The sequence below is a fragment of the Littorina saxatilis genome, linkage group LG9, assembly GCF_037325665.1.
Source record: "Littorina saxatilis isolate snail1 linkage group LG9, US_GU_Lsax_2.0, whole genome shotgun sequence".
Classification (NCBI taxonomy): domain Eukaryota; kingdom Metazoa; phylum Mollusca; class Gastropoda; order Littorinimorpha; family Littorinidae; genus Littorina; species Littorina saxatilis.
Window position 1 is genome coordinate 57609822 of NC_090253.1, and position 13763 is coordinate 57623584.

A 13763-nucleotide genomic window follows, 5' to 3' on the forward strand; every position below is an offset into this window, starting at 1 on the left:
TATGTAACTTTATGCATAAATTCAAATACTTCCATAATTTGTAATATTTCCATTTTTTCTTGATATGTTTATTTTATGTTCCTGTTGGCTGGTTTTCTTATTTCTTCATCCAATACATGGTTTGAGTAACTAACTATTTGCGAGTGTGGGTGTGCATGTGACTTCCTTCCTTTTGTTTTAGGATGGGGTTGTGGGTTGGAGATCAAGGTGAGGATGGGAGTCGTCCGTCATGTTCTTGTGCAGTTGTACATAATCATATCATGCGTGAACACTTGCTTTACAATGTAAAGATATGCTGTTTATGCTTCAGTTACAGGTACAATTTTTAAGCTCATGTACAGTTGGTTTGTTTGTTGTTCTTTCTTTAACACGGATGTCATTTGATCGCTGTGGGTGCATTTTCTGTTTGTGTCCTTTTGCATGTTTGTTTTCACAAGAGAGAGAGAGAGAGAGAGAGAGAGAGAGAGAGAGAGAGAGAGAGAGAGAGAGAGAGAGAGAGAGAGAGAAGAGAGAGAGAGAGAGAGAGAGAGAGAGAGAGATACTCATCAGAAAGGCGAAGACTCAGATAATACTTTAAATCAATTTAATGTAAATACTACTACAGCTCCTGTTTGAGTAACATTTTGATCAAACTAGAAAAGAACATTTTTTACATAGATTCACTTGAGTATCTGAATCCAGTCTTCAAAACCATGCAATCAAAACCAGCAACCGGCAAATTAAAGGGTATCAGACACACTGTTAGACAAGATTTCACAAAATAAAAAAAAATTCCGAAAATTGGCAGTCATCTCAAAGCGACTGAGGTTCAAGACAAAAAGCTTGATCTTGATGTTCAACTTCCTGTTAAGTAGATTGTATTAGTTACTAGCATTAAGTTTGAAGTAGTTTTAAAAAAAAATTAAAAAGAAGAAAAAAAGGCCTGACCAGATGAAACAAAATATGTGTTGATCTCTGATCCAGCTGCAATTAAATTAAGAGAGAATGAAGAAAGAAAACAACAAAAATGAACAATTCACAAAAACCACTCTGTCTTCATCATAAAAAAAAACATAAAAGCCAACATTTGGTTTACAAAATACAGTGAAACTGTTAACTGAAAACTAGGTATTGACAGAGTGCTTCAAAATCAGAAACTGTCTTTAAGTAAAGTGTATGCTCATGGTCGCCTATCATGGAACTAAATGCTCTTCATTTCTTCCTCATCAAAACTCCTGAATCAAACGTCTTTTTCTTTATTTGGTGTTTAACATCGTTTTCAACCGTTCAAGGTTATATCGCGACGGGGAAAGGGGGAGGGGGGGGGGGGGGAGATGGGATAGAGCCACTTGTTAATTGTTTCTTGTTCACAAAAGCACTAATAAAAAAATTGCTCCAGGGGCTTGCAACGTAGTACAATATATGTCCTTACTGGGAGAATGCAAGTTTGCAGTACAAAGGACTTAACATTTCTTACATACTGCTTGACTAAAATCTTTACAAATATTGACTATATTCTATACAAGAAACACTTAACAAGGGTAAAAGGAGAAACAGAATCCGTTAGTTGCCCCCTTACGACTGCTCCCGGGTAAATTCTTCCCCCTAACCCGCGGGGTGTGGCAAAACATCTTGAGGGAATAAAAGAATTATAGAGACATTATACACGACAAAATAATAAGCAACCATCCAACATGTTTAGAACTTGGAAGCATAAACTGGAGCTAAAACTTTTGTAAGCCCATAATTATTTACTAGCATTGTAGCAAAATATCTTAATTTTGTACACATATAGTGCCAAACCAAAAATAAAGAAAAAAACTTATAATTTTAAGAATAACAAAATTAGTGTTGCATTCTGCAAAACAAAGAAATAAATAAAATTACAATCCATAATTTAACATTAAAAATATGGTGTGGCACAAGTGGGAACATTCAAATACCCCAAAACCAAGTGTTCTTTATCTTCCTTATCAACATTTCAGAATCTCACTGCAAAACACCCTGAGGGAATAAAAGAATTATAAGGACATTTTCCATGACAAAAGGGACATTTTCCATGACAAAATTTAAGCAACAGTCTCACATAACTGGCACTTGGAAGCATAAACTGGGACTAAAACTGCTTGAATGTCAATCTTTACCACTTTTGAAGAAAAATATCTAATTTTGTACACGTTTTCTTCAAAGCAAAACAAAAACACAGACACACACACACACAAAAACCATAATTTTAAGAATATCAAACAACCAAAGAAAGAGAAAATTGATTGAAGATTGGTTTTTATGATAAAGGACTTAAGAATAAAAAAAATACTAAGTACCTTTTCGGTACATTCAAAAACTGAACTTATTTCACTGGACTGACAATGGCATAATTTGCAAAAAATCTTCTGCTTTATTATCTTAAACTATACATTATATTCTTGCATCAGCAGCAATTACCAAGGTCTTCGTTTTCTTTTCTTTTTGGTTCTCCTAGAGTAAATGAAATTAAACAAATTTATTTCTTTTGACTGCAGGTAAAAAAATTGCTACACAATTTTGGGTAGATCAAACATCTTTTTTTCAATTTTTCTGTGGACGTAATAGACAATAAAGACATTATGAAACTGTTAGATTGTCATAGGAACATTTTTCTTTTCAAGATCCTCATAACACGTCTCTCATCTTCACAATCATTTATTTGACATCTACAGACCCATGATCTGACCAAAGAATACTTTATACAGCATCTAGGAGTGGCACAGACCATACAAAAATGAACTTCTTGAATAAAAATATCATCTTCTTCTCCTTGAACAAAAACACTATGTATGACATGACAATGGTGAAAGATGATAAAGCATGACAATGAATAAAGGTAAACAGTCAAACACAGCTCATGTGCCAAATGCAATCTAAATCTTTCAAACTGGATTAACCACAAAATAATGTGACAGTGTTTAAGAAAACTTGACATCAGTCGTAGGCATGTTTCTGAGTTACTTGCTGAAAACCATAGTTAAAACTTAGATAACATTAAGCCTCACAATAAAGACATTCTGACATTGTTAGAAAGTCAAAAGAGCATTTTTCTTTTCAAGATCCTCATAACACGTCTCTCATCTTCATAACATTAAAACCTCACAATAAAGACATTCTGACATTGTTAGAAAGTCAAAAGAGAATTTTTCTTTTCAAGATCCTCACAACATGTCTCTCATCTTCATAACATTAAGCCTCACAATACAGACATTCTGACATTGTTAGAAAGTCAAAAGAGCATTTTTCTTTTCAAGATCCTCATAACACGTCTCTCATCTTCATAACATTAAACCTCACAATAAAGACATTCTGACATTGTTAAAAAGTCAAAAGAGCATTTTTCTTTTCAAGATCCTCATTACACCTCTCTCATCTTCATAACATTAAACCTCACAAGAAAGACATTCTGACGTTGTTAGAAAGTCAAAAGAGCATTTTTCTTTTCAAGATCCTCATAACACCTCTCTCATCTTCATAACATTAAACCTCACAATAAAGACATTCTGACATTGTTAAAAAGTCAAAAGAGCATTTTTCTTTTCAAGATCCTCATAACACGTCTCTCATCTTCATAACATTAAGCCTCACAATAAAGACATTCTGACATTGTTAGAAAGTCAAAAGAGAATTTTTCTTTTCAAGATCCTCATAACACGTCTCTCATCTTCATAACATTAAGCCTCACAATACAGACATTCTGACATTGTTAGAAAGTCAAGAGAATTTTTCTTTTCAAGATCCTCATAACACGTCTCTCATCTTCATAACATTAAACCTCACAATACAGACATTCTGACATTGTTAGAAAGTCAAAAGAGCATTTTTCTTTTCAAGATCCTCATTACACCTCTCTCATCTTCATAACATTAAACCTCACAAGAAAGACATTCTGACATTGTTAGAAAGTCAAAAGAGCATTTTTCTTTTCAAGATCCTCATAACACCTCTCTCATCTTCATAACATTAAACCTCACAATAAAGACATTCTGACATTGTTAAAAAGTCAAAAGAGCATTTTTCTTTTCAAGATCCTCATAACACGTCTCTCATCTTCATAACATTAAACCTCACAATAAAGACATTCTGACATTGTTAGAAAGTCAAAAGAGAATTTTTCTTTTCAAGATCCTCATAACATGTCTCTCATCTTCATAACATTAAGCCTCACAATACAGACATTCTGACATTGTTAGAAAGTCAAAAGAGCATTTTTCTTTTCAAGATCCTCAAAACATGTCTCTCATCTTTACAATCACTTATTTGACGACTACAGACCCATGATCTGACTGAAGCATACATTTTAGAGCATCTGGGAGTGACACACACCATAAAAAAATGAATTTCTTGAATAAAAAATACCATGCTCTTTCCCTTGAACAAAAACGCTATGCATGACATGACAATGGTGAAACACTGAAAGATGATAAAGAACGACAGTCAATAAAGGCAGTCTTACAGTCAAACACAGCATGAAAGGGGGTGGGGGGGGGGGCGATTATTTAGACACTGCAGGATCATATTTTTCATCTTAAAATGAGAACTCCAGTCAATAAAAAGAAAATGTACACAGGCAAGAATCACTCACGTGCTAAAAACGTTCTGAATCTTACACACTGGATCAACCACAAATGTGACAGTGTTGAAGAAAACTTGACATCAGCAGCAGGCATGTTTCTGAGTTACTTGCTGATAACTGTGAGTAAATTACAACTTAATTAAGCCTCTGAATTCACAGAAATCTGACATGCAAGACTGTAAGAATTTATCTCAGTAGGTAGAGAAATTCAAGCAGCTGTGTGAAGGTGTACATCTTGAAATGGACTGACCAGAATCTTAAGAGGAACACCATGTACTTGAAGAAGTTAACTGCCACGTTTTTTGTTTTCCTTTTTCAGCAGGTTGTATACAAAATACTTCACATCTTTCCATGTTCTTCCTCGAAGTGTCTTTTCTGAAGCTAAGGCCTGTTCTGCTTCATGCTTTTGGGGTACCCTGTTCAACACTAGGCAATGCGACAAGTGCCTGTGAATAGCCTCTTTTTGATCCTTTGTCCATGGTCTCTTTGCTTGCTTTTTTCTGGGCTGTGTGACAGTCTGTGAGGGGCACTTGTTCTTCTTTCCACTTTGTAAGGATACAGTATGTGCTTTTGACTCTTGGCTGTTCTTATCTCCACCTTCATCTTCCTCTTCTCTCTTTGCTTGCTTTTTTCTGGGCTGTGTGACAGTCTGTGAGGGGCACTTGTTCTTCTCTCCGCTTTGTAAGGATACAGTATGTGCTTTTGACTCTTGGCTGTTCTTATCTCCACCTTCATCTTCCTCTTCGTCAGAGGATTCCTGTGTTTGAAGCTCTGGCTCGATCTCTTCGCCCTCAAGGTTATCACTGACATCATCAGTGACAGTCACTCCTCGGTTTACTTGCAGGAGTATTTTTGCCACCTTTGCTTTCTGAATTACCTCTATGGGCTGGCGATAAATGTTACGGTGTACCCGAATGTCATGTCCGAGGAAAGCAGCAAGCTGGTCCTGGTCCATCTTGCTGACTTCCATTGCCTGACTCAGTGTTGCGAGCTGCTTCCTCAAAGACGTGCACGTAAAGAGTGATGGCTCAGAAACACCTGCTGCTGTTGCGTACTGTTTCAGAACAGCTGGACCCTTGTAGGGCTGCTGCCCTGTGGGAGTCACAAATAAGTATGAACTGTCAATGCCTTGAGCACAGCGCAAGGAGAGGAGTCGCTCAATATTTCGCACCATTTCAGGAGTCAGCAGTATGGGGACCGGACGGTTGAATTTCCCACGAATTTCAGCCCGCGACAGCTTGCTGACAAGCTTCTGTTCAGTTTTGCTAAGATTTGCAAGAATTTCCTTGTCAGGTGGATTCATCGCTGTTTTCTTGTTCTTCTCATAGTCCTCAACCTTCATCCTTTGCAGTTCTCCACCTCGTTTACGGTTGAAGATTGACACTGAACAGAGAACTGCCTTGGCCAGTGTTGGATACGAGTCTGACTGACAATCTTTTTCCAGAAGTTTGTGAACCTTTTCCACATCTGCAAGAGAGGGTAGGAGCTTGGGTTTGTTCATTTTTGCTCGCGTGATGGATTGTGACGCACATGCCGAGACAGAGTCATACCACTCGCCATCATATAAACTTTCAAAACGCTCCATCTTGTCCCGAAGAGTAGAGTCATGCGTTTTGATGGCTTCACTCTTCAAAATCTTGACACATTTCTTCAATGAATATCCTATCCTCAAGGCAAGGTTTCCCTTTGAGAAAGTATGACTGGATTCCTCAAAGTCAGCAAGTTCCTTCACACACGATATCAGGAGATCAAAGTTGATAGGATCAATGGCTGCTTCAAGTGTCACCACCTTCAGGTCCGATCGAGTTCTGACCTGATTGAGCAATCTTCCCAGTTCTCGCAATCGGGAACGAATTTCACCTCTGGTATTCTCCTCCACATCTCGACGACCAAAAATTCTCTCTCCAAATTGCAAAATGAGCTTGTCCCCTTCAATCAGCTGTAGAATGTCATCATGTCTCATTTTCATCAGCACATTCTCATAAAACGATGAAGATGTTGACTTGCTGATAGGTAGCAGCAACTTCCCAATCTGTACAGCATGCCCCTTCTTGTGAACGGCACCCTCAGTATTCTGTGCACACGTTCTTGTGTGCTTTGCCACCAGTCGTCTCAGGTACAGACCATTGCAGTGAAGGCAAACCATGAAGTCCGCCGGTTGTCTGTCAGTTTTTCGATACTTTGGTATCAGGAGGCCCTTTTGTTGTTGCAAGACTTTGTAATTGTTCTTGTAGTCACCTGAATCCTGCAGTTTGATGAATTCTTGTCTGCGTTCTCTGGATCCTTTTGGCATCTGCATAATTCTAGCAACTTTTGCCTCCTTGTAATGAACACGCTGAAGATGAGTTGACATCTTTAACACAAACTTTTTGCAAAACAAGCAACAATGCTTTTTGTCCCATTTATGTTTCTGCATTGAACACACTTTGACACCCCCCTGCTTTTCTGGAGTGCTGGTGGATGTAACAACATCCTGGGAACTGGTGGATGAAACAAAATTCCTTTGATCACGCTGTTCTAGGGTGCTGGTAGATTTAACACCCATATTCAGACTCAGTGCAGGATATATCTCACTATGATCTGTGGATTCGTCCGAATCGGAAACCCGTGAGGTTGATGATCCTGGCTTGTATTCAGATCCAGAACTCTGTACTTCTCCTTCACTGCTCCATTCTGTCCTGGAACTAGACAATGAATAAAACTCAGGGAATGACAAAATATATACAGAGAGAGAATACATGGCTACCTGTGTTATACCAGGTTCACCCCAGTTGCTTTTTGAACAAAAAAACAAGTGTTAACCTGCTATCACCAATGGTTGCCATACATGTAGTTTTCTGTTTATTCTACACACTGAGCTTCTCTAACGTGAGCCAAACGTACCAAAGGTATTTTAAACAGACACTGAGCAACTTCTTGCCGGCCAAGTAATTCAAACTGATGTCTAGTCATCCACAGGGAGATACAGTCGGAAAGAGGAACAAAGTAGTTCACTGTCTTCACAAGCATTCCGCGCAACATTAAAATTGTCTCTTCTAACATTTTCTTTCTTCTATGGCATGTTTTTTAGCTGTTTGTGTTCCTTTTCTCATTCCCACTTTACATTCCATTGACACTGCATTATTAGAGATTATGTCCACATTTCTTGCCGCTAAATCTTGGCAAAACAACGGTACATGTGAAAACCACTTTCATGTCCTGGTGATAGTTTTCATGTATGTAGGATACATATATGCATACTACTCTTTGAAAACAAGAGAAAACACCAGACACCAATCGAAATGGAAGCAATAACCTATTGTTGTGATGATCCTTCAGGAAATATGCCAAGGCTTACACTGGTCACAAAAACATGATGATGCCAGCAACTGTCTTCCCTTATAGTTATAGTGACAGAACTATTCAGACAGCAACTGAAACACTGTGGATACAGTCTTGTTCTCCCTCACTGCAGTTTGGAATTAAAACCACTGAATTATAGGAAGGGACGTAGCGTAGTTTGTTAGAGTGTCTGGTTTGTAAGCCAGTCGATCTGGCCGACTGCGGGTTCGGGCCCAGGTACGGCAGGGGATTTTTCTGTATTTCCCAGAGTCAACTTTCAGTGCAGACTCTAAAAGGACGGAATCGTACCACCCTCGTGTGCATGTGCATGCAGAAGACCAATGCGCACGTTAAAGATCCTGTGTTTCCAGCAAAAGTCTAGGGACTCAGATACACAGATATCTTGCATGCAGGAAAAAAAATAACTCGGTAGCGCTGCTCTGCAGCTGCTGGCTCTCCCAAAGGAAAGCAACCCGAATTTCACGTGGGGAACAACCCTGTGGTGACTATGAATGTACTAAATACCAAATACATATGATGCCCCTCCTGGGTTTGCTTGTTTCACAATTGGTATTCAACATTTGTCTTCCACAAGTGCATGCAATGAAAGAGCACTGATCATATTCGTAAGTGTCAAAGAAAAATTCGTTTTGCGCACAGAGCTTAAACAAGTGGGTATTAAATGTAAAGTCGGTTCATGCTGATCAAATATTTGTGTGAATGAAGAGTTGGTTGACAAGCATTAAAAAATTGTGTTGAGCACAGATCTCAACCAGATGTTTATCAAAAGTGGGTTTACACTGCACGAAAAGTGTGTGTGTTACAAGCGGGGTTCTACTTTTGAAACGTGTCTAATAAAAATGGGTTCATGCCGCTGAAATGTGTGTATGAAAAGTGGGTTGACAAGCTTTAAGAAACTGATTTGTTTCCAATAAAAATGTGTAACATACGTAAAGTGGGTTAACGCAGCTGATATATGTGCAGGCATGAAAGAAGGTTGACAAGAATCAAAAACTGGATTTATTTAAAATACAGATGTTATGAAATGTAAAGTGGGTTCACGCTGCTCAAAAATGTGTGAATGAAAAGTGGGTTAACAAGCACCAAAGAAGATGTAGGCCTAAAGATAAAGAGTAGGTTCAAGCCGCATAGACATGTGTGTATTAAAGATATGTTTCAGCTGCCCAAATGTTTGTTAGAAAAGTGGTTTCATGTTGCCTTAATATGTGTGTAGATGAAACCAGGTTTGTAAATAAATGGGCGCAAGCTTGAAAGCACAACGGGCTAGGGACATATGTCTCAAGACATGAATAGGAGTAAAAATGTCTTGTCCATTTGAACACAATTCAAAAGTATGTTATGCAACACTTGTGCCTTTTCCCTATGCACTTTAAGAAAATGTATGAATGTATGAAACAGTTAATGGCTATCTCAAATACAGGATGGATACTCAAAGAACAATAGCCCCCCCCCCCCCCAACTCCACACCCCCCCCCCCCACCTACCCCAAGCCTTCGTGGTAAAATCCATGTATACATGTAAGTACATGCAAAATAAACACAACTCACTATTCAGTGGCGACTGAGCCTGTAGAGTCTTCACTGTCCTCTTGCAGCTGAAACATGAAATTTGCAGTGTTCTTTTATGAAACATTGAAATAAACAAAATGACAGAAAAAATGACCTGATTAGTATTTTTATCTTTAATCTCCTTTTCTATCCCCCATCCCCTTTTTGGGGGTCTTATGCTCACAAGTTTTTCATTATTCTTGTAAAATACACTTGTATTTTTGACAGAATGCTGCAAGCCCAGCTGATTTGATAAAAATGAAAACTGATCAAGCTGTTCTTGGGTTCTGGTAGACGTAACATCTACATTGAACACTTTGCTGTTTTGAGTCAAAGTTAGTGCTGGATATATATATCACTACCAACTGTTGATTCTTATGAATCACAAACCTGTGAGCTGGACGTATCTGGCTTGCAGTTGAAGTTGAACTTTCTTGAAGTTGAACCCTGTTGCTTTGAATGCTCGCCTTTCATGCTGTCCTCTGTCGACGAGGATTTCTTCCATTCTGTCCTGGAACTAGACAATGAATAAAACTCAGGGAATGACAAAATATATACAGAGAGAATACATGGCTACCTGTGTTATACCAGGTTCACCCCAGTTGCTTTTTGAACAAAAAAACAAGTGTTAACCTGCTATCACCAATGGTTGCCATACATGTAGTTTTCTGTTTATTCTACACACTGAGCTTCTCTAACGTGAGCCAAACGTACCAAAGATATTTTAAACAGACACTGACTCGACTGAGCAACTTCTTGCCGGCCAAGTAATTCAAACTGATGTCTAGTCATCCACAGGGAGATACAGTCGGAAAGAAGAACAAAGTAGTTCACTGTCTTCACAAGCATTCCGCGCAACATTAAAATTGTCTCTTCTAACATTTTCTTTCTTCTATGGCATGTTTTTTAGCTGTTTGTGTTCCTTTTCTCATTCCCACTTTACATTCCATTGACACTGCATTATTAGAGATTATGTCCACATTTCTTGCTGCTAAATCTTGGCAAAACAACGGTACATGTGAAAACCACTTTCATGTCCTGGTGATAGTTTTCATGTATGTAGGATACATACATGCATACTACTCTTTGAAAACAAGAGAAAACACCAGACACCAATCGAAATGGAAGCAATAACCTATTGTTGTGATGATCCTTCAGGAAATATGCCAAGGCTTACACTGGTCACAAAAACATGATGATGCCAGCAACTGTTTTCCCTTATAGTTATAGTGACAGAACTATTCAGACAGCAACTGAAACACTGTGGATACAGTCTTGTTCTCCCTCACTGCAGTTTGGAATTAAAACCACTGAATTATAGGAAGGGACGTAGCGTAGTTTGTTAGAGTGTCTGGTTTGTAAGCCAGTCGATCTGGCCGACTGCGGGTTCGAGCCCAGGTACGGCAGGGGATTTTTCTGTATTTCCCAGAGTCAACTTTCAGTGCAGACTCTAAAAGGACGGAATCGTACCACCCTCGTGTGCATGTGCATGCAGAAGACCAATGCGCACGTTAAAGATCCTGTGTTTCCAGCAAAAGTCTAGGGACTCAGATACACAGATATCTTGCATGCAGGAAAAAAAATAACTCGGTAGCGCTGCTCTGCAGCTGCTGGCTCTCCCAAAGGAAAGCAACCCGAATTTCACGTGGGGAACAACCCTGTGGTGACTATGAATGTAATAAATACCAAATACATATGATGCCCCTCCTGGGTTTGCTTGTTTCACAATTGGTATTCAACATTTGTCTTCCACTAGTGCATGCAATGAAAGAGCACTGATCATATTCGTAAGTGTCAAACAAAGATTTGTTTTGCGCACAGAGCTTAAACAAGTGGGTATTAAATGTAAAGTCGGTTCATGCTGATCAAATATTTGTGTGAATGAAGAGTTGGTTGACAAGCATTAAAAAATTGTGTTGAGCACAGATCTCAACCAGATGTTTATCAAAAGTGGGTTTACACTGCACGAAAAGTGTGTGTGTTACAAGCGGGGTTCTACTTTTGAAACGTGTGTAATAAAAATGGGTTCATGCCGCTGAAATGTGTGTATGAAAAGTGGGTTGACAAGCTTTAAGAAACTGATTTGTTTCCAATAAAAATGTGTAACATACGTAAAGTCGGTTAACGCAGCTGATATATGTGTAGGCATGAAAGAAGGTTGACAAGAATCAAAAACTGGATTTATTTAAAATACAGATGTTATGAAATGTAAAGTGGGTTCACGCTGCTCAAAAATGTGTGAATGAAAAGTGGGTTAACAAGCACCAAAGAAGATGTAGGCCTAAATAAAGAGTAGGTTCAAGCCGCATAGACATGTGTGTATTACAGATATGTTTCAGCTGTCCAAATGTTTGTTAGAAAAGTGGTTTCATGTTGCCTTAATATGTGTGTAGATGAAACCAGGTTTGCAAATAAATGGGCGCAAGCTTGAAAGCACAACAGGCTAGGGACATATGTCTCAAGACATGAATAGGAGTAAAAATGTCTTGTCCATTTGAACACAATTCAAAAGTATGTTATGCAACACTTGTGCCTTTTCCCTATGCACTTTAAGAAAATTTATGAAACAGTTAGTGGCTATCTCAAATACAGGATGGATACTCAAAGAACAATAGCCCCCCCCCCCCCCCCCCCGAAACAGTTAATGGCTATCTCAAATACAGGATGGATACTCAAAGAACAATAGCCCACCCCCCCCCCCCCTACCCCAAGCCTTCGTGGTAAAATCCACGTATGCATGTAAGTACATACAAAATAAACACAACTCACTGTTCAGTGGCGACTGAGCCTGTACAGTCTTCACTTAGTTCACTGTCCTCTTGCAGCTGAAACATGAAATTTGCAGTGTTCTTTTATGAAACATTGAAATAAACAAAATGACAGAAAAAATGACCTGATTAGTATTTTTATCTTTAATCTCCTTTTCTATTCCCCATCCCCTTTTTGGGGGTCTTATGCTCACAAGTTTTTCATTATTCTTGTAAAATACACTTGTATTTTTGACAGAATGCTGCAAGCCCAGCTGATTTGATAAAAATGAAAACTGATCAAGCTGTTCTTGGGTTCTGGTAGACGTAACATCTACATTGAACACTTTGCTGTTTTGAGTCAAAGTTAGTGCTGGATATATATATCACTACCAACTGTTGATTCTTATGAATCACAAACCTGTGAGCTGGACGTATCTGGCTTGCAGTTGAAGTTGAACTTTCTTGAAGTTGAACCCTGTTGCTTTGAATGCTCGCCTTTCATGCTGTCCTCTGTCGACGAGGATTTTTTCCATTCTGTCCTGGAACTAGACAATGAATAAAACTCAGGGAATGACAAAATATATACAGAGAGAATACATGGCTACCTGTGTTATACCAGGTTCACCCCAGTTGCTTTTTGAACAAAAAAACAAGTGTTAACCTGCTATCACCAATGGTTGCCATACATGTAGTTTTCTGTTTATTCTACACACTGAGCTTCTCTAACGTGAGCCAAACGTACCAAAGATATTTTAAACAGACACTGACTCGACTGAGCAACTTCTTGCCGGCCAAGTAATTCAAACTGATGTCTAGTCATCCACAGGGAGATACAGTCGGAAAGAAGAACAAAGTAGTTCACTGTCTTCACAAGCATTCCGCGCAACATTAAAATTGTCTCTTCTAACATTTTCTTTCTTCTATGGCATGTTTTTTAGCTGTTTGTGTTCCTTTTCTCATTCCCACTTTACATTCCATTGACACTGCATTATTAGAGATTATGTCCACATTTCTTGCCGCTAAATCTTGGCAAAACAACGGTACATGTGAAAACCACTTTCATGTCCTGGTGATAGTTTTCATGTATGTAGGATACATACATGCATACTACTCTTTGAAAACAAGAGAAAACACCAGACACCAATCGAAATGGAAGCAATAACCTATTGTTGTGATGATCCTTCAGGAAATATGCCAAGGCTTACACTGGTCACAAAAACATGATGATGCCAGCAACTGTTTTCCCTTATAGTTATAGTGACAGAACTATTCAGACAGCAACTGAAACACTGTGGATACAGTCTTGTTCTCCCTCACTGCAGTTTGGAATTAAAACCACTGAATTATAGGAAGGGACGTAGCGTAGTTTGTTAGAGTGTCTGGTTTGTAAGCCAGTCGATCTGGCCGACTGCGGGTTCGAGCCCAGGTACGGCAGGGGATTTTTCTGTATTTCCCAGAGTCAACTTTCAGTGCAGACTCTAAAAGGACGGAATCGTACCACCCTCGTGTGCATGTGCATGCAGAAGACCAATGCGCACGTTA

At 38.8% G+C, this 13763-nt stretch overlaps 1 protein-coding gene across 1 annotated transcript; it reads right to left on the reverse strand.

The window, feature by feature from the left end:
- Window positions 1-4152: 4152 nt before the first annotated feature.
- Window positions 4153-12760, reverse strand: LOC138976579 (uncharacterized). Its single transcript, XM_070349426.1, has 5 exons — window positions 12640-12760; window positions 12241-12296; window positions 9862-9988; window positions 9472-9518; window positions 4153-7266 (listed from the first exon to the last, which is right to left on the reverse strand). The coding sequence occupies exons 1-5, from the start codon at window positions 12721-12723 to the stop codon at window positions 4869-4871; spliced, it is 2712 nt and encodes a 903-aa protein (XP_070205527.1). The 5' UTR covers window positions 12724-12760; the 3' UTR covers window positions 4153-4868.
- Between the last annotated feature and the right edge of the window lie 1003 nt (window positions 12761-13763).

Bases quoted from the DNA above. Each gene is read 5' to 3' on its own strand.
- LOC138976579 (XM_070349426.1), bottom strand. From the start codon at position 12,723: ATGAAAGGCGAGCATTCAAAGCAACAGGGTTCAACTTCAAGAAAGTTC. The intron at 9,519-9,861 runs GTTTGTGATTCA...TTCATGTTTCAG, and splicing joins CAGATACGTCCAGCTCACAG to CTGCAAGAGGACAGTGAAGA. The intron at 7,267-9,471 runs GTGAGTTGTGTT...TTCATTGTCTAG, and splicing joins GGCTCAGTCGCCACTGAATA to TTCCAGGACAGAATGGAGCA.